Source organism: Heterodontus francisci, chromosome 33 (genome assembly GCF_036365525.1).
Source record: "Heterodontus francisci isolate sHetFra1 chromosome 33, sHetFra1.hap1, whole genome shotgun sequence".
Lineage (NCBI taxonomy): Eukaryota > Metazoa > Chordata > Chondrichthyes > Heterodontiformes > Heterodontidae > Heterodontus > Heterodontus francisci.
The window spans coordinates 55872606-55893508 of record NC_090403.1 but is presented as its reverse complement, the minus strand read 5'-3'; the positions used below and the strand labels follow the sequence as shown (position 1 = coordinate 55893508).

Below are 20903 nucleotides of genomic sequence, written 5' to 3'. Positions count from 1 at the left end.
ACAACTAGGGTGGCAAATATTCCAACTGATGTCAGACAGAGAACCACATACCCCTCTATCTGCAAGATTCTCCTTCCACTACCACCTTTAATTCAGCGCAAGTCACAATCATATTGTTCTCAGCCACCTGTACAAATGCTGTTAAGAGTGGGGGGGGGGGGGGCAAAAAATTCACTTTATTTAGACAAAGCTTTTTTAAAAAAAAGGACCAGGAACACCCAACAAGGATGGTGATAAACTGGAACAGATCTCATGCCTGAATACAAGAGGGTACACAGCTCAGAGTTCAAACCATAGCCTACAATGGAGTTCAAACTCTTTCCTTACGCCACTCCCCTCCGTCACTTCATAGTAGCAAAACATTCCATCTTCTTAAGCAGAGGAAAATGAAATGCAAGATAGTTCTCACGCACAGACACACACAAACACAAAGTAGTAAGATCAGTGTTGCTTGAAATGACGTGCATTATAGCATCATTCTTCAGTTTCTGACAAACAGTGGGGGTGAAAAAACCAAGAAAGGATTGAGTAAAAATGTTTAACAATTAAAAATGTACAGATCAGTACCAAAGGTAAATGAAAATCAATAAACGAATGAAAAAAATTGGTTGGAGTCTGAGAGTGCAGCTAACCATGGCTGGGAGCCACCACTACCCACCCCCCGCCCAACCAACCCCCGCAAACAAGCACACAAGTTAGTCTTTTGAATCAAGTACTGATGCAGATTTAGCTCTGGTAACTGTGCACTTCAGAACAGCAGAATGGAAAATGCCAGCAGCACATGTGTCCATATTAAGTAATCTGTTGTTTATTAATAAATTTAAAAGCACATTAGAAAAAACTGGTCAGGGGACACAGCCTGGAGCTGCATAATAACTGACTCAGGACACTGTACTGAGGGGGAGTGCAGAGAGAAGTCAAATGTTAGAATACACAAGGAGCCAATCATAACGTGTGCAAGTTAACAGAGCCAAGTTACTTAGGGCATTTACGAAAGGAAGTTCTAATGTTCTCTTCACTGGCCCAGCCAGGTTCAGTACATCTCATCATTCAGTGCGAAAGGAGAGCGGATTTCACCTCTACTGCTGTGTTAACTTGGAAACAAAAATCACAGGGATGTACAAAATACCCAGAATGGGGACACTGTGGTGCCACTAGTTGGCTGAGCTGCCAATATCAAGGCCATGGTAGGAGTGTTCAGAGTTGCATCACATCAAAACAGGTAACGAAAAACTAATTTAGGCGACCCTCACTCCAAATAAAGCAGCCCTGCTACAGCTAACCAAAGTTTTCTAACATCAAGGAGTGTTGAAATCAAGGGCAATCTGAGTCTAATCACCAGCCCAAGGCAAATGAACTAGCCTTTCAACACATTTGCTATTGGGATCTTGCTGTGTATTCCATGTAAGCCATATTTTCTTACATAACAGTTAAAATTCACTCCAAAATTGAATGTGAATTACTTCGAGACATTTCTGAGATGGAAAAAGGCACTATATTAAAAGCAAGAGGCCACCACACTGGACTGTTTGCAGGCAGCAAGGTTTCATGCTGGAGGTCATATCTGAAGGAAACACATTCTCACTGCAGTTTGAACTTCTTTTGAGATTATAAAGTGATGTGCAGCAAAACATTTCCCATTCTGTGTTTAGTGCCCCATGCCAAACAGGCAGAAGATCATACCTCTCATGTTAAACCATGCTGATGTATCACTTACCATTGCTTGTGACATTGCATGTGCTGAATCTAAAAATAAAACGTCTCATTAGCACAGAGTATTTCAGTAAAAAAAAGACACCAGAGCCTGGTTTCAAACTGCACAAAGCAATGATAATTCTAAAGGTTGGACAAATGTAGTTCAATGTTTCTCCCCCGCCCCAGATCCTCACTCTTGCACAAGACAAGTCGGACGGACAGGTTAGCACATCTGAGTTTGATCACTTGTGTGGGCAATGCCCATTGCTTTCCCAGGGCAGAAATTCCAACTCAACAGGCCACATCTCAGTGAATGAAACCCTTTGAATAATACACCTTCAACTGCGTCACCAGCATTACCCCTGAATGGCTCTCTCTGTGTGCCTGTCTGATGGCATGAATACAATTTGCTATAAAGGAGGAAGCAATTCAAACTTAGGATCACTCAAGTTGTGGACAAAGGCTGATACTGAAACTCTGTGCACACAGTGGCCAAGGAGCTCACAAGGGTTTCAGTAAAGTGTAATGGAGGATACGCGGAGTTCTGAATCTTGTCCATTGCCCCAGGAATACAACACAGAAACTATACCTCCAAACTGGGCTCGTGTCTGTAGAGAATATTCTGTGGGCACAGGTGGGCCACTGGCAGTGACAGTAACAATGAGATTAATTCAGTCTACTAGTTTCAGACAAGCAGAATATCACACAACACTAAAGTGTACGGGCTTAAGTACAATCCTACCCTATAGAGGAAATATACACTAAACAAGTTTAGTGATTACAGATACTTATGATACTTTGTTATTTATGATTTGATGTTTCTATGTTATTTAAGTTAAAATTTGAACCGAGAGGGAAATACTAGCAGTGTGAAACCTGGTTGCTTGGTGTCAACGCTAAATCCCAAAAAAGTACTGTATGTTGACCAAGGGCCAAGCATCACATTAAAAAACGGTGAATGGGGCAGCACAAAAAAACCTTCCATTTTGGAAACCAGTTGCCATGAACAAACATTGGGACATCACCAATTGTGCATCAAAGTGAGCTTATAAGAGTTTCATTTAGGAAAAAAGGGAACTGCGCAGGCATCGTAACAATCTGTAGCACAAGTTCCCCACAAAAGACAACAGTCCTGTCAGACAGGCTGGTGAAGGAACAGTCCACACCCAATAAACAAAGACATGACCATATCCTCTTATTTGCACATCAAAACCACTTTGCCAAGTTATCTTACAAATACATTTACAAAATACAAATCAAATCTCCTACTTGAACCACTTGCACTACTTAAAACAAAGTGACTTCTGATACAGAAATTAGGCTGGCCAGTTTAAATTTACGCCTCTCCCTCCTCTGAGGATAGCTTCATACAAGGAATGGAAATATACAGATCTATACGCAAAAATACATCTCAGAACCCAATGATCCTCCAAGTCATTATACACATATACATAACGCAACATATATACACAGCACAGCATGAAGTGACAGCACCACAGGAAACACTGCAACTAAAAGCTATACACAGATCCTCACTACACCTTGGAAACATAACTAATTGGTATAATAGAGAACCATTTAACATCCTTGTATTTCAATGTTTCCTAGATTTTTAACTACAGTAACTATTGGAAACAAACTTAAATAGGCTACACTAAAGGAGTTGGTAGGGCAGTTTCTCCTTGTCCATCCTAAGGACAAAGAAAAGCAAAGAGAATAAGTTCCATCTCTTAAACATAGCTCGTGAGTTCAGAGGTCTACACAGAGTCATGATCAGTTAGGATAGAATACAGAGTTCAATGAAGGATACAGGAGTTCAATGAAGTATAAAAATAACACACAAACACAATTGAATCCAAAGCAATGTATACAAACTGAGCTCACCATAACTCCCAGTTGTCACTGAATGCAAGAAGTAAGGGGGGAGAAAAAGAAAAAATGGCAAGGCTCTGCAATTAATCATTCAGAGCAGTCACGCCATCGGCCAGTTACCCCCCACCCCCCCCCCCCCCCAGCCCCAACCCATAAATGTTCAACTGCAACTCCATTAGGCCCTTTATTGGAAAGTTGAACCCTTCCCACGCAACCCAATTTGAAAGTCAAAAATAAGGTGTAATCAAGACCCTAACATGCCAGATACCTGCTTCCTGGACCAGTGAATCAGTAATTGCTGACCTATAGTTTTGGTCAAACTTAAAAAGCCAAGCATGACAGAATGACAAGAAAGGGCAAGCTTGAACTGGAAATCACATTCAGGTTTAATAGTAGTGTGACTTAATAGTGGGATGCTCACTTTGTGCTCCATTCAAGTTAACAAGCATCAGTTTAAAGTGCTTTTTTGCAATAACCAAAGTGCTTAGGGAATCCTATGCTGGTTAGTATCTGGCCCAGGTTTTCTAACTGTTGACCAAACCGTTGTTTAATGGGTCATGATTGGAAAATCCAGTTTGAATTGTCTAGGTCTCCATGTCAGTTATGCCACTTTAATTAAGTATAAATGCAACAAATTTACACTTACTGTTCTCCAGTAGGTTCTAGATCACTCCAGGGCTTGGTTCTATGTGCTTACAGGCACCATGTAGAATGGAATCCATCAGACTGGCTCCCCAGTCTTCCTTCACCTTGGTTTTTGATCAGAACAGATAGAGGAAAGCTAGTGCAGTAAGTGGTAGTGGCCACGTCCGCATAGTCGAGTGACATCCTAAGGAAATTACTATGGCTCAACAGAACAGGTTCCCTCTCCTGCCCCATGTTGAGAGTTACTTGAGGAGGCAGAAGAAAACCTGGAATTTTTGCACCTGTAAATAGAGGTGGGGTTTGTGGTAATATTGTTGAAAGATCTCAACAAAGGATGTAATTGGGCGAGGGGATGGGGGGTTGAGGAGAAGTAAAAAATGTCAATGAAAGGTTACATGGCTAATACTAAGGCAAGATTTTTTTTCAACATGGCATCACTTGGCTGGGAACAGAGTGTGTGGTGTGGGAAGAGGTAGCATCTCTGAAAAATAAACCCATTCTAAAGTGGTATAATCCCACAGTTTCTGGAATATTTCTTTGTACATGGTATCACAGAGAGAGGAAAAAAAACAGAAAGAGAGACATATGAAGGTCAACTCTCATTTGATGACTGATTCACTCCATTTGGGTGTGACACTGACCCTTATTTCCATTACAGAACAGTTAAGCATGAAGACAATACTATCCCCTAATAAGATGCCACCACTTTCAACTGCTTTCATAATCTATATTGACACAGTAGTTTATTTTTGGGAGGGGCTGGAATTCTAGTGGCATCTGAAGGTCAATGCTTACATCGAGTTTCCCAAATATTTAGCTGTGGAGAGTCAGACTTGGACTGGAATGTTTAGGGGATTCTTACCCAGCTCTCCACCCCCAGAATAGCTTCTGGTTAACATTCGACTTGAGGTTGCAGCTGCCGCCTGAGGCTTAGAGAGCGCCGATGCAACTGCTGCATCTGTTGCAGCCGCTCTCGCTGCCTGGCCAAGTTCTGCGGCATTGGGTATCTCTGTGCTCCATACAGGTACCTGTAAGGTATCCTCACATGGCAAGCGGTTGCCCGGCATCGTGGCTGTGGCATGGGAGGCAGCAGCATCCAGCGTTTCCTCTCTGAGCAGTAGCGGTACGCCTCCTTCCGGTACTGCTTGTCCATGTCATCACTGTTCTTCCAGCCGCCAATTATGAAGACGTCATCACGGAAGTAGCAGATCGCTGCCCCCTCAATACTCAGCACCTCGGGTGGCAAACTCTCCAGGATTTCATCAGCCGTCATGCTAGAGATTTTCTGCTTTGCTTCACCATCTGTCACAGGGTAACACTTTGGGCAGCAGGAGGCTGTGTGGTAAAAGTTTGTGGTTGCAATGGCCATCTGGAAGGCGCAGTAGTTATCAAGCAATGGCAGAGACTCCACGTCCTGCCACTGCCTTGTGTCAGTATCATACTTAGCGTTTATAGTCTCCAATCCATCCTCGTTATCGGTGTCCACAGGGGTGCGGGCAGTGACGTACACAAAACGATCTTCCACACTGATGGCTTTGACGTCCCGTAATATTTTGGGAGCTGACTCCAGGTGGTGCCACCTGTCCTGTTCAGGTTCATAAACGTCAACATCTTTGAACCCTGGGCTGAAATTCCCATGTCCCCCGATACTGTACAAGTTCTGCTTCACTGCCGAGAGGCCGAAGGAATGCTTCCTTGTGATTAGGTTGTTGACCTGCTCCCAGCTGTTTCTGTTTGGGCTGTACCGCTCCACCGTCTTTGCAAACCCAGGCTCCATGGAGCCAGCCACATACACATGGGAGTCCGTGATGGCCATAGCATGGCCGTCTAGGTGATTGTGAATGTGGGGGAGATTCACCCATCGATCTTCGTCAATGAAGTACCCCACACACTCGCTCAGATAATCCCCACCCTCCGACACACCACCTACCACCATGATGATGTCCATGTTCTGACCAAAGCGAGGCTGGAACGACACAACGTGGGATGCCCAGTGCTCCAGGTTAGCAGGCTGAAGATTTTCTGACCTCAGTGCATGACCTTCCACTGCTTCTGAAACAAGCCTGAGACAGCTGGCATTATCAGCCACTAGCCGCTCAGACTTGATGATCCGGGTTAGATACGTGGGCTTCATCTGAGGCAACCGGAGCAGCTGGAATAGCTCCTCAAAGTGCTTCTCCCTCTCCTCTGGGTTCCGCTGCACCCACTTCACCACAGCCTCAAAAAGAACTTCCTCAGAGTCCACTGTGATTTCACAGTCTGACAGCCAGTCCCTGACCAGGTGGAAAGGCAGGGTGTAGAACTCATCATCCTGTACCACCTTGGAGAAGTCCCTGCGGATCATGTCTGCTGCTTTCAATGCCAGCTGGTCCAGGGAGTACATGTGGGCCAAACTGTGAACTGCCACACAGTTGGTGAGGTTCAGCTTTTTCTTTAGAAATTCCCCACAGAATTCCTTCAACTGGAGCAAGAGGAACCTGCAACAAGAAAATGGCAGTTTTGGAAAATTTTGTAAATGCCATGAATGAAGAATGCATTTGAAAACAAATGCATCACATGCTTAACATTTAAAAAAAAAATAAAGTTACCACATAAAATTTATATTGCATGAAATAGGGGGTAGAGACCATCACCCAAAGCAGTTTCATTCCATGCCTCTAGAAAATAGGACCAAAGACATAAAAAGAAACGAGTGCAGAGTAAACTGGAGGGCTTTGAACAGGGAGTGGCAAGAGTGCTGGCTGCAAAATGCCGAGATCTTCTGTTTGGCTTTAAACTTAAATGGCTGCTGCAGGGAATCTGCTGTTTAATTCTGGCAGTGATTCTCTTTCAGCCAGCAGTACAATATCTGGCCTCTGCAGATCCTTCCGCAGCATCACAGAGGTCTATGCACTCATTCCTTCTTCCTGAATTTGGAAAAAAAAGGAACATCAGAATCACACCATAGCACCACTTCCACAATATTAAAAGGGGGCATCAAAAAAAACCGTATGTTTGCAGTGACAGCACAAAAATCTTATATGATTACAGCCTCATCTGCTGCCTTTGACACTGTTTCTCCTCAATACTCCTGTCCACTGCCCTATCTTGGTTCCAATCCTAACAGTCGCAGCACAGACCTCTCACCTCAAATGGTTTCTCCGTCTATACCTACATGGGCACACGAGTGCCCATTCTTGGCTCCACCACATGCTAATCCTTGGCGATGCTATTTGTAAGCATGGAGTCAACTTTCACATGTATCCTGATGACACCCAACTCTACCTCATCACCTGCTCCATTCATCCCACCAACTGTTGTTACCATCTTCAATTGCTTATCCAACATGAAGAATACAGAGCTAGGTCACTGATCATGCATAATCTCATTGAATGACAGAACAGGGTAGGCGTTGGCGTAGTGGTATTATCACTGGACTAGTAACCCAGAAACCCAGGGTATTTCTCTGGGGACATGGGTTCGAATCCCACCACAGAAGGTGGAATTTGAATTTAATTAATAAATCTGGAATTAAAAGCTAGTCTAATAATGGCCATGAAACCATTGTCGATTGTTGTAAAAACCCATCTGGTTCACTAATGTCCTTTAGGGAAGGACATCTGCTGTCCTTACCTGGTCTGGCCTACATGTGACTCCAGACCCACAGCAATGTGGTTAACTCTTACACGCCCTCTGAAATGGCCTAGCAAGCCACTCAGTTGTACCTAACCGCTACAAAGTCAATAAAAAGGAATGAAACCGGAAGGACCACCCGGCATCGACCTAGGCACCGGAAACGACAATGGCAAACCGAGCCCTGTCAACCCTGCAAAGTCCTCCTTACTAACATCTGGGGGCTTGTGCCAAAGTTGGGAGAGCTGTCCCACAGACTAGTCAAGCAACAGCCTGACATAGTCATACCCACGGAATCATACCTTACAGACAATGTTGCAGACATTGCCATCACCATCCCCGGGTATGTCCTGTCCCATCAGCAGGACAGTCCCACCAGAGGTGGTGGCACAGTGGTATACAGTAGGGAGGGAGTTGCCCTGGGAGTCCTCAACATCGACTCCGGACCCCATGAAGTCTCATGGCATCAGGTCAAACATGGGCAAGGTAACCTCCTGGTGATTACCACCTACCGCTCTCCCTCAGCTGATGACTCAGTACTCCTCCATGTTGAACACCACTTGGAGGAAGCACTGAGGATGGCAAGGGCACAAAATGTACTCTGAATGGGGGACTTCAATGTCCATCACCAAGAGTGGCTCGGTAGCACCACTACTGACCGAGCTGGCCGAGTCCTAAAGGACACAGCTGCTAGACTGGGTCTGCGGCAGGTAGTGGGGGAACTAACGTGAGGGAAAAACATACTTGACCTCATCCTCACCAATCTGCCTGCTGCAGATGCTTCTGTCCATGACTGTATTGGTAGGAGTGACCACCGCACAGTCCTTGTGGAGACGAAGTCCCGCCTTCACATTGAGGTTACCGTCCATCGTGTTGTGTGGCACTATCACCGTGCTAAATGGGATAGACTTCGAACAGATCTAGCGATGCAAAACTGGGCATCCATGAGGCGCTGTGGGCCATCAGCAGCAGCAGAATTGTACTCAACCACAATCTGTAACCTCATGGCCCGGCATATCCCCCACTCTACCATTACCATCAAGCCAGGAGACCAACCCTGGTTCAATGAAGAGTGCAGGAGGGCATGCCAGGAGCAGCACCAGGCATACCTCAAAATGAGGTGTCAACCTGGTGAAGCTACAACCCAGGACTACTTGCATGCCAAACTGCGTAAGCAGCATGCGATAGACAGAGCTAAGCGATCCCATAACTAACGGATCAGATCTAAGCTCTGCAGTCTTGCCACATCCAGCCATGAATGGTGGTGGACAATTAAACAACTAACTGGAGGAGGTGGCTCCACAAATATCCCCATCCTCAATGATGGGGGAGCCCAGCACATCAGTGCGAAAGATAAGGCTGAAGTATTTGCAACAATCTTCAGCCAGAAGTGCCGAGTTGTCGATCCATCTCGGCCTCCTCTTGAAGTCCCCTGCATCACAGATGCCAGACTTCAGCCAATTCGATTCACTCCACATGATATCAAGGAACGACTGAAGGCACTGGATACTGCAAAAGCTATGGGCCCTGACAATATTCCGGCAATAGTACTGAAGACCTGTGCTTCAGAACTTGCCGCGCCCCTAGCCAAGCTGTTCCTGTATAGCTACAACACTGGTATCTACCCTACAATGTGGAAAATTGCCCAGGTATGTCCTGTACACAAAAAGCAGGACAAGTCCAACCTGGCCAATTACTGCCCCATCAGCCTACTCTCAATCATCAGTAAAGTGATGGAAGGTGTCATCAACAGTGCCATCAAGTGGCACTTGCTTAGCAATAACCTGCTCAGTGATGCTCAGTTTGGGTTCCGCCAGGGTCACTCAGCTCATGACCTCATTACAGCCTTGGTTCAAACATGGACAAAAGAGCTGAACTCAAGAGGTGAGGTGAGAGTGATTGCCCTTGACATCAAGGGAGCATTTGACTGAGTATGGCATCAAGGAGCCCGAGCAAAACTGAGGTCAATGGGAATCAGGGGGAAAACCCTCCGCTGGCTGGAGTCATACCTAGCGCAAAGGAAGATGGTTGTGGTTGTTGGAGGTCAAAATTCTGAACTCCAGGACATCACTGCAGGAGTTCCTCAGGGTAGTGTCCTGGGCCCAATCATCTTCAGCTGCTTCATCAATGACCTTCCTTCAATCATAAGGTCAGAAGTGGGGATGTTCACTGATGATTGCACAATGTTCAGCACCATTCGTGACTCCTCAGATACTGAAGAAGTCCATGTAGAAATGCAGCAAGACCTGGACAATATCCAGGCTTGGGCTGATAAGTGGCAAGTAACATTCGCGTCATACAAGTGCCAGGCAATGACCATCTCCAACAAGAGAGAATCTAACCATCTTCCCTTGACATTCAATGGCATTACCATCGCTGAATCCCCCACTATCAACATCCTAGGGGCTACCATTGACCAGAAACTGAACTGGAGTAGCCATATAAATACCGTGGCTACAAGAGTAGGTCAGAGGCTAGGAATCCTGCGCGAGTAACTCACCTCCTGACTCCCCAAAAGCCTGTCCACTATCTGCAAGGCACAAGTCAGGAGTGTGATGGAATACTCTCTACTTGCCTGGATGGGTGCAGCTCCAACACTCAAGAAGCTCGACACCATCCAGAACAAAGCAGCCCGCTTGACTGGCACCCCATCTACAAACATTCACTCCCTCCATCACCGACGCACAGTGGCAGCAGTGTGTACCATCTACAAGATGCACTGAAGCAATGCACCAAGGCTCCGTAGACAGCACCTTCCAAACCCACGACCTCTACCAACTAGAAGGACAAGGGCAGCAAATACATGGGAACATCACCACTTGCAAGTTCCCCTCCAAGTCACACAGCACCCTGACTTGGAACTATATCGCCGTTCCTTCACTGTCGCTGGGTCAAAATCCTGGAACTCCCTTCCTAACAGCACTGCGGGTATACCTACCCCAAATGGACTGTAGCGGTTCAAGAAGGCAGCTCACCAGCACCTTCTCAAGGGCAATGAGGGATGCGCAATAAATGCTGGCCTGGCCAGCGACACCCACATCCCATGAATGAATTTTTAAAAAACAGGTTTGAAGGGCCAAATGTTCCAAATACCTGAGTGAGCTAAAACCTCTTCCAGTTTAATGGGCAAAACCAAAGTCACACTCTTCAGCCCCCACAGACACCTTCGCACTTTCAGCCTCGACTCCATCTCCTCTCCTTGGCTGCCACTTCAGTCTTAGTCCAGAGATATGGAACCCTGGAGTGTGGCTTGATCTAGAGTTCAGCTTAGTAAGTAATCCAGAATCCTATGACCCATGTTTTAACACACAGTAAAGCCTGCATCCTCATCCATGTAAAGCTCCATGGGCTTTCCAGGTCCCCGAGAATCAACTCTCACCTTTATTTGTCCCCTCCAGATTGCCTTGTTTCATTCTCCCTCCGTGGACTTGGTGTCTAATCCACCTTCCTGCAGTGTTTCAGGGCACCCTTTGTATGTAATGAGCAGAAATGGAAGCAATGTTGTAGTATTGAAAGTACACAGCCAACAATAACTTGTATTTATATAGTGCCTTCAATGCAGTAAAATGTCCCAAGATGCTTCACAGAAGTAGGTTATAGTAGCATCTTAAAAGGAGAGAGAGGAAGTGAGGTTTGGGAAGGGAATTCCAGAGCTTAGGGCCCAGCTAGCTGAAGGAATGGCCACCAGTGGTGGAGCAATTAAAATCAGGATGCAAAAGAAGCCAGAATTGGTGGAGTGCAGAGATCTTGGAGGGTTGTAGGGATGGAGAAGTTTCCAGAGGCAGGGACCGGTGAGGCCATGGGAGGGTTTTGCAAATAAGGATTAGAATTTTTCATTTTTATTTGAGATGTTGTTGGACCGGGAGCCAATGTAGGTCAGCGTACACAGGAGGTGATGGGTTAACGAGTGTTGCTGAGTTAAATCAGTCTGTTAGTAATAAAGTACATAATCAGCTAACTCATTTGTGTCAGGCATCAGCACTGTGACCTTTCAGGTGTATATGCTGACTTCACAGCCCATAAGAAACTAAAGATGGATTAAATTAAGGAACAGCCTGTCAGAGACAACATAGGAAAGGGCAATACAACAGAAGATAATTATACAACAGCTCTTAAGTTTATTTGTTTATACAGATTCTATTGTACTTTCAACAGGAAGTTACAAACCACAGCACCAAAAATAGTTGTTATGTTGTCTTCAATGCAACAGTTCCAGGGCATCACTGACAGATGCCGTGTTTCTGACTGAATTCTCACAAAAGTGTCTACATCTTTGAGTCGGAGCTACTAAATTTTATGCTCTACTGAAGATGCTGTTGCTTATTAGGTACAAATCCACAGGCACTGGCCATTCCCTTGCAGCTTTAATTATATAGCTGAAGCACACAACATCCACACACCCCTACACTTTCTAGCAGGGACCATGGGATAGCAATCAGGCACATAAACTCTTCCAAATCATTTTTCTCCTGTGGAGAGAGAAGCAGAGTTAAGGTTTCAGGTCTGTGACCTTTCATTAAAACTGATTGTCTTTTCATCAGAACGGTCCAATCAGTTTTAATGAAAAGACACAGACCTGAAACGTTAACTCTGCTTCTCTCTCCACAGATGCTGTCAGACCTGCTGAGTATTTCCAGCACTTTCTGTTTTTATTTCAGATTTCCAGCATCTGCAGTATTTTACTTTCATTTTTCTCCTCCCTAGCTCAGGGAGACTTAGGGTCAATTGTCGCACCTCTTCTACTGCTTTATCTCAAATCAGCACCTAATCTCCACCAACAAAAATTAAAAAAGGAGACAGAGAAAAGGAAACATAAATGTTGTTACGACCAGGTGAGAAAGATGTACAGGGGTCTGTTACTGTCTTCACCTGGTCGTATTGTAACGGGGTATTATTTTTAAACATATTGTGTTTTGAACTCCCCCTTTGTGAATCCTTGTTCACAGCTTTCTAGTTATAAGGCATAGAAATGAGCATGAACAGGCTTTCTTAGGTTTAAAGACGAAAAGTGAAATTTATTAAACCTTAAACTCTACGTTTAACATCTACGGATATACGATGTGTCCACGCTAGCATGCACACGTGACACACACATGCAAATAGGGACAGAAAAGAGAGGAAAATATAGTACAGAGGGGTTTGAGGCAATATCAGAAGAGTTCCTTGTTTACTGTGCTTTGAGCTCACTTGACTGTAGGCAGTCTTGCTGTTTGTTGGGGCCCAGTGTTCTTCTTAAACCTTGTTCATGTAGGAGACTTTTCTCTCTTTGAGGTTCACGTGTTTACAAAAGATTCAGCTCCGTGAGAAAGAGATGGAGGCAGGCAGGACTGGAGAGGAGGTTCCATTCCAACTGGGAGCACACGGCTTTCTCAGTTCAAATCCTCTGTTGGAAGTTTAAATTCAAAACCTCAAACAGTCAATCATGTGACCAAAACTGGTCTGACCACTTCTTGTGTGTATTGGGGAAGCAACAACTGGGTCCCCATTGTTCCAACATTGTCTGTTACTATTCAAATGTCTTTCCAGTCAGGGACTGGCAATTTTAAGTTTCACTGTTCATGTAGCGAAATAATGTGTGCCTCAGTCTTGGAAGTGGGGGGGGGGGTTTGCCTGACAATGTAAACCATCAACAAGCAGGTTCCATACAAAGTGCACGCATTCTCAACTGTGAGATTAAGGTTATTGTTTTAAAACCAGATGCACATTGCTGAGTCTGACTCACCCCTACTTCGAATTGGCACTGCAGCAAGTTGCAGTCAAGCTGAGGCTTGCTTTTGATCAAACTCATTTGGACATTAATAATGATCAGCAGGAGCTTTATGGGAGTCTTCTCTTCAGGAATACAACAATGCTTCTGAGATCGAGCACACTCAGCTACCCATTATTGTATACAAATCCCAATTGAATGCTAAATTTTACTGGGTATTTGGATACTCAAAATGTTAAGGCCAGTCAGCTGTCCATTTTATTGATACTGCAACATCTCTCCTTTCCAACAGACTGTCTGAAATACTCTTCCTCCATGTGGCTGAAATCAAGACTCGCATTATCTCTTGCTCCAACTCACTCTTTCCCAGGATCTCAAAACCCCTTGCCTCCTTCAGTCTGTGCTTCCTTCTCTATTCCACAGATTAATATGCGATGTTCCCTACACACCAGTTCTGAACTGCCTTGACTTCCTGCTTTGATTTCTATCTTGGGAGTGTCCTACATTGTGGGTGTTACCCAAGAGTTTTCAAATTTAGGTAACAATTCCCAAATTCAACCCATTGATTCCAGATTTTAAATGTAAATATGCTGGTTCTGGTAGGTCTGTTTATGAAATGATTTGACACAGGCTGTGATGTAATTTTGCACACTATGTCTTTTTTAAATCTTCAGTTTACATAATTCCTTACTCATGCCATCCTTTGCTCAGTCTGGTGATGTTGCTGCAGCAGATTTTATCACCACCTGCAGCACAGAATACAAATTTAGGACACTGAGACTCTGGTCACTATTTAACCCATAACCTGCTGAATCATACAAGGTTTTGTATTATTTTAATATAAAAGAGCAGGGACTTGAGGCATGTTGCATACAGTTGCTAGTGTCTATTGCTGTAGAGGTCTGCCTCCAAACTACAGTAACAAGGAGCCACTCATTAAGTGTATGAATGTCCCACATTTACAATTATAGGCAATTTAAGATGACAGTTCAGTACAATATATTTTAAACCACCATTAAAACAAATGTATTTATATTGCGCCTTTAACATTATAAAACGTCCCAAGAAGCTTCACACGAGTATTATAAAACAAAATATAACACCTAGCCACATAAGGAGATATTAGGTCAGGTGACCAAAAACTTGGTCAAAAAGGTAGGTTTTAAGGAGTGTCTTAAAGGGGAGAGAGAGGTAGAGAAGCGGAGAGGTAATTCCAGAGCTTAGGGTCCAGGTAGCTGAAAGTCAATGGAGCAGCGATTAAAATCAGGGAAGCCCAAGAGGCCAGATTTAGAGCAGGACAGATATTCCGGAGGGTTGTGAGGCTGGAGAAGATTTGAGAGATAGGGAGGGGCAAGCCATGGAGGGGATTTGAAAACAAGGATGAGAATTTTAAAATCAAGGCATTGTTTGACCCGGAGACCATGTAGATCAGCAGGCACAGGGGTGATGGGTGAACAGGTTCAGTCTGAGTTCAGACACAGATGACCTCATGTTTACAGAGGGTAAAACATGGAAGCCCGGCCAGGTGTACGTTAGAGTTGTCAAGTCTAGAAGTAATAAAGACAGTATGGGAGTTTCAGTTGCGGATAAGCTAAGGCAGGGCACATTCGGACAATGTTACAGAGGTGGAAATAGGCAGTCTTCATGATGCTGTAGATACGTGGTTGAAAGCTCATCTCGGGGTCAAATATAACACCAAGGTGGCAAACAGTCTGGTTTAGCCTCAGACAGCTGTCAGGAATTGGTGGCAGGGACTGATCTGAAGACAATGGGCGGCACAGTGGTGCAGTGGTTAGCACTGCAGCCTCACAGCTCCAGGGACCCGGGTTCGATTCTCGGCACTGCCTGTGTGGAGTTTGCAAGTTCTCCCTGTGTCTGCGTGGGTTTCCTCCGGGTGCTCCGGTTTCCTCCCACAAGCCTAAAGACTTGCAGGTTGGTAGGTAAATTGGCCATTATAAATTGTCACCAGTATAGGTAGGTGGTAGGGAAATATAGGGACAGATGGGGATGTTTGGTAGGAATATGGGATTAGTGTAGGATTAGTATAAATGGGTGGTTGCTGGTCGGCACAGACTCGGTGGGCCGAAGGGCCTGTTTCAGTGCTGTATCTCTAATCTAAATCTAATCTAAATGGCTTCAATTGTCCCATTATTTAATTGGAGGCAATCTCAGCTCATCCAGCTCATCATTTCAGACAAGCAGTTTGATAATCCAGACAAGTGGAGGTGTCAGGTGAGGTACAGCTGGGTGTCACCAGTGTAAAGTGAAAACTAAAATAATGTACTTTCTGATGATGTCACCGAGGGGCACCACGTAGATGAGAAATAGGCGAGAGCCAAGGATAGACCCTTGACGTCACCAGAGCTAACTGTGCGGGAGCAGGAGGAGAAGCCACTGCAAGTGATTCTCTGGCTACAATTAGATAGGTAAGAATGGAACTCGGCGAGTGCAGTCCCACCCAGCTGTACAATCATGCAGAGAAGTTGGAGGACGATGGTGTGATCGATCAATCATGTCAAAGGCTGCAGACAGGTTTTACCTTATAGGGTATAATTTGTGCCTTTGGCAAGCATCATTTCGGCAGGGGTGGAAACCTGATTGGAGGGATACAAACACGGAGTTCGGGGAAAGATAGGCACGGATTTGGGAGATGACAACACATTCAAGGACTTTAGACAGGAAAGGGAGGTTGGAGATGGGGTGCTAGTTTGCACCAAAGATGGGGTCAAGGGTTGGTTTTATGAGGAGAGGATTGATGATAGCAGATTTGAAGGACTGGGGGACCGAGCATGAGGACAGACAACAGTTTACACTATCAGCTAACATGGGAGCCAGGAAGGGAAGCTAGAGGGTCCGTAGTTTAGTGGGAATGGAATAAAGAGTGTAGGGTGTCCTGGACAACATGAGCTCTGAGACAGCGTGAGGAAAGATAGGAGAGAATAAAAGCAAAATACTGCGGATGCTGGAAATCTGAAATAAAAACAAGAAATGCTGGAACCACTCAGCAGGTCTGGCAGCATCTGTGGAAAAAGAAGCAGAGTTAACGTTTCGGGTCAGTGACCCGAATCGTTAACTCTGCTTCTTTTTCCACAGATGCTGCCAGACCTGCTGAGATAGGAGAGAAACTAGAGAAGGATACAAGTTCAGGGCTAGTGAAGGGAGAGCCTTAGAGGATGTTTGGCCCAGAGGGCTAGGGGAAGGGATGGAACTGGCAGAGTCTGCTGATCAGATGGCCTCAATTTTAGTGAGGAAGAAATCCATGAGCACCTCGGACTTTGTTGGAGGAGAGGATGAAGAAACAGGGCAGAGGGTTTTAAGAAGATGGCTTGCAATAGAGAAAAGCCAAGGATTATCTTTGCACTCCAGGATGACTCTGGACTAGTGAACAGTTTTCACTGATGAAAGCAGGATCCGCTAGCGCTTTACATGGTCCAGCCAGATCTGGTGGTGAATGGCTAAACCAGTTGTCTGCCACATCCATTTAAGTCTGCTTCCCTTGGACTTACGGTGAAAGCCATAATGGGGGAACAGTCAGGGTGAGAGAGAGTAATGATTTTAATAGGGACAAGGACATTGAAGGTGCAGGTGAGAGGGTGGTTGATAAAATTGGTAGCTGCAGAAATATCATGGTGAACACAGGGCCTAAGGCTTGCCAGGTGGAATTTTGAAAGTGCAGTTATAAGTGAATTGGGTTGGTGGGGGGAGGAATGTGGGGGGAAAGAGTTTTTTCCAGGAGCAGACACAGAAGGAAGTAAGGTTTGGCAGGGGAAGCAGAAGATGGGTGTAGAGTGATACAAGAATATGATCAGAGATGGCCTTATCTGTGGTTGATGCAATGAGGGTATCAAGACCATGTTGGATGGCAATGATTAAAATGATTGCACTTCCCCTAATTCTGAATGCCCAATGATCACAGAGCTCCCATGTTCTCGCATTACACAGCACTCAGTAAATAACATCAGTGGTTGCATCTCAAAAGACGGTTAACTGGATGGGATGTGCTTTGGAATGTCGAAGGAATAAATGAACACATATTTGTCCTTTCTTTACCACAATGATTGCCATTTCTGCATCCTCACTGCCCTTATCTCTGCTACCCACCCACTCCCACAACCAAGGGTGGTGGGGCCCCCTAACTCCACCATTTCCCCAGGCCAATGGTGGTGAGGCTCCACTCCCTCCGGCCAATGGGGTTGGAGTCCCCCATTCACAATCCCCTGGACAATGGCAGTGGAGCACCCCCCCCCATTCTCCCGGCCAATGGCAGTTGAGCCCACCACTTCCCCCGACCAATGGCGATGGAGCCCCCTGCCCCCCATTCCTCCGGCCAATGGCAGTGGATCCCCCCTCTTACCCCGGCCAATGGCAGTGAAGCCCCCTCATTCTCACTCCCCCTGGCCAATGTCAGTGCCCCCCCCCACTTCCCACGGCCAATGGTGATAGAGTCCCCCATTCCTCCTGGCAAATGGTGGTAGAGCCCCCCCCCCACCCCATTCCTCCCGGCCAATGGCGGTGGAGCCCCCCATTCCCTCCGGTCAATGGTGGTGAAGACCCCCATTTCTCTCGGCCAATAGCGATGGAGCCCCCTAAACCCCCAGTCAATGGCGGAGGAGCCCCCCCCCCACCATTCCCATAGCCAGCCAATTGCGGTGGAGTCCCCCATTCTTCCCAGCCAATGGCGGTGGAGCCCCCCATTCCTTCCAGCCAATGGCGGTGGAGCCCCCTATTCCCCCCGGCCAACTGCAGAGGAGCCCCCCCATTCCCCCCGGTCAATGATGGTGAAGCCCCCCATTTCTCTCGGCCAATGGTGTTGGAGCCCCCCTATTCCTCCCAGCCAATTGCGGTGGTGCCCCCCATTCCTCCCAGCCAATGGCGGTGGAGACCCGCATTCCCCCCGGCCAATGGCGATGGAGACCCACATTCCTCCCGGCCAATGGTGGTGGAGCCCCCCCATTCCCCCCGGTCAATGGTGGTAGAGCCCTCCCTATTCCCCCCGGCCAATGGCGCTGGAGCCCCCCATTCCTTCGGCCAATTGCGGTGGAGCCCCCCCATTTCCCCCCGGTCAATGGTGGTAGAGCCCCCCCTATTCCCCCCGGCCAATGGCGGTGGGGCCCCCCATTCCTTCGGCCAATTGCGGTGGAGCCCCCCCATTTCCCCCCGGCCAATGGTGGTAGAGCCCCACCTATTCCCCCCGGCCAATGGCGGTGGAGCCCCCCATTCCCCCCGGCCAATGGTGGTAGAGCCCCCCCTATTCCCCCCGCCCAATGGCGGTGGAGCCCCCCATTCCCCCCGGCCAATGGCGGTGGAGCCCCCCATTCCCCCCGGCCAATGGTGGTAGAGCCCCCCCTATTCCCCCCGCCCAATGGCGGTGGAGCCCCCCATTCCCCCCGGCCAATGGCGGTGGAGACCCACATTCCTCCCGGCCAATGGTGGTGGAGCCCCCCCATTCCCCCCGGTCAATGGTGGTAGAGCCCCCCCTATTCCCCCCGGCCAATGGCGCTGGAGCCCCCCATTCCTTTGGCCAATTGCGGTGGAGCCCCCCCATTTCCCCCCGGTCAATGGTGGTACAGCCCCCCCATTTCCCCCCGGTCAATGGTGGTACAGCCCCCCCATTTCCCCCCGGTCAATGGCGGTGGAGCCCCCCATTCCCCCCGGCCAATTGCGGTGGAGCCCCCCCTATTCCCCCCGGCCAATGGCGGTGGAGCCCCCCCCATTCCCCCCCGGCCAATGGCGGTGGAGCCCCCCCCATTCCCCCCCGGCCAATGGCGGTGGAGCCCCCCCCATTCCCCCCCGGCCAATGGCGGTGGAGCCCCCCCTATTCCCCCCGGCCAATGGCGGTGGAGCCCCCCCCATTCCCCCCCGGCCAATGGCGGTGGAGCCCCCCCCATTCCCCCCCGGCCAATGGCGGTGGAGCCCCCCTATTCCCCCCGGCCAATGGCGGTGGAGCCCGGGTCATGCCACGCTGTCGGTTGGGCGCGCGTTCACCTGTCGGCCAGTTCCAGCACCTCATGCACGGTCCCGGTGCAGACTCGGATGGTGCCGGTGTACATATATTGGATGACGGCCTCCACCGTGTCGGGGTCGGGCCCGGGCTCCGTGCTCCATTTGCGCATCTCCACCCGCTCCGAGCGCGACTCCTCAAAGTTGCCACCGAGCAGAGGTTCGAAGTACTCTGTGGCGGCGGCCAGGACTGAGCGGTGGGCGCGGAACTCACGACCTCCCACCGACAGCGTCAGGTCGCAGAACAGGCCCCGCTTCCTCTGCTCGTTCTGCCGACGGGACAACTCCAGGCAGTGGGTCTTCGAGTCGAACACATCGGACTCGGCATCGCCGCCATCCACCTCCTCCAGGCTCGGGGTCGCCGCCGCCATGGCACTGCCCAACCGCCAACCGCGGACGCGTCACTGTTCGCGAATCTTATTACGTCACCAAAACCCGCGCTTCACACGTCATCCATTTCTGTGCACTTCTCGACCTCACCCCCATTCAATATAGAACATTAGTAGCAGTCGATGTTACAGACCTTCGAGTTTGCTCTGCCATGCAATAGGATTATGGCTGGAAATTTCTCCTCTTGGCCCCCACTTGATTGGAATGAATTGCAAGAGCTTTCATTTTTGGTCTTCTATAGAGTGGGAGTGAACAGAATAAGAACGTAAAAAATAACAGGAGTAAGAACAGGGTCGAAGGGCTGTCATTCATTATGACCTATCTCTACTCCTCCTTCCCATTGTAGCCACAATTTTTGGGATGTGGGCATCACTGGCTAGGCCCATCCCTAATTGCCCTCGAGAAGATGGTGGTGAGCTGCTTTCTTGAACTGCTGCTGCCCTTGGGGTGTAGGTACACCAACAATCCCTTAGAATCCAAACAACTATCCAACTCTATCCTGAATATGCTCAATGACTGAGCATCTACAGCTTTCTGGGGTAGAGAATTTCAAAGAATCACAATCCTTTGAAGAAATTTCTCCTTATCTCAGTCCTAAATGGCCGACGCCTTATTCTGAGACTGTGATCCCCAGTTCTGGACTCCCTAACAAGGAGAAACAGCCTCCCAGCATCTACCACTAACATTTTATATTTAATCTACCCGTAAAAATGTGTTCAATGAGATCACCTCTAATTTTTCTAAATTCCAGGGACTATAGCCCCAATCCCTTCTCACAGGACAATCCCCTAATCCCGGGAATCAATCTAGCAAAGCTTTGTTGCATTCCTTCCGAGGGTAGGATATCGTTAGGTAAGGAGACCAAAACTATGCCCAATACCCTAGGTCTGGGCTCACTCTGGCCCTATAGAAGTGTAGTATTTCTTTACTCTTATTCTCCATCCCCCCTTTAATAAAGGCCAACATACCAATTGCATATTGT

The 20903-nt window shown here is 47.5% G+C and overlaps 1 protein-coding gene across 2 annotated transcripts; it reads right to left on the bottom strand.

Moving 5' to 3' along the window:
* Positions 1-786: 786 nt before the first annotated feature.
* On the bottom strand, positions 787-19923 carry klhl11 (kelch-like family member 11). Of its 2 annotated transcripts, none has more exons than XM_068013657.1 (2): positions 19517-19923; positions 787-6689 (listed from the first exon to the last, which is right to left on the bottom strand). In XM_068013657.1, exons 1-2 carry the CDS (start codon positions 19900-19902, stop codon positions 5105-5107), a joined length of 1971 nt encoding a protein of 656 aa, XP_067869758.1. In that variant the 5' UTR covers positions 19903-19923; the 3' UTR covers positions 787-5104. The 2 variants fall into 2 exon arrangements, with proteins under 2 accessions (XP_067869758.1, XP_067869759.1); XM_068013658.1 differs by having other exon boundaries at positions 19537-19615.
* Positions 19924-20903: the final 980 nt, after the last annotated feature.

What these genes read in the sequence shown, in the direction of transcription:
- klhl11 (XM_068013657.1), bottom strand. Translation starts at nt 19,902, where the DNA reads ATGGCGGCGGCGACCCCGAGCCTGGAGGAGGTGGATGGCGGCGATGCC. An exon ending in GTGCTGGAACTGGCCGACAG is followed by an intron (nt 6,690 to 19,516) that starts GTGAACGCGCGC and finishes TTCTTGTTGCAG; the next exon opens with GTTCCTCTTGCTCCAGTTGA.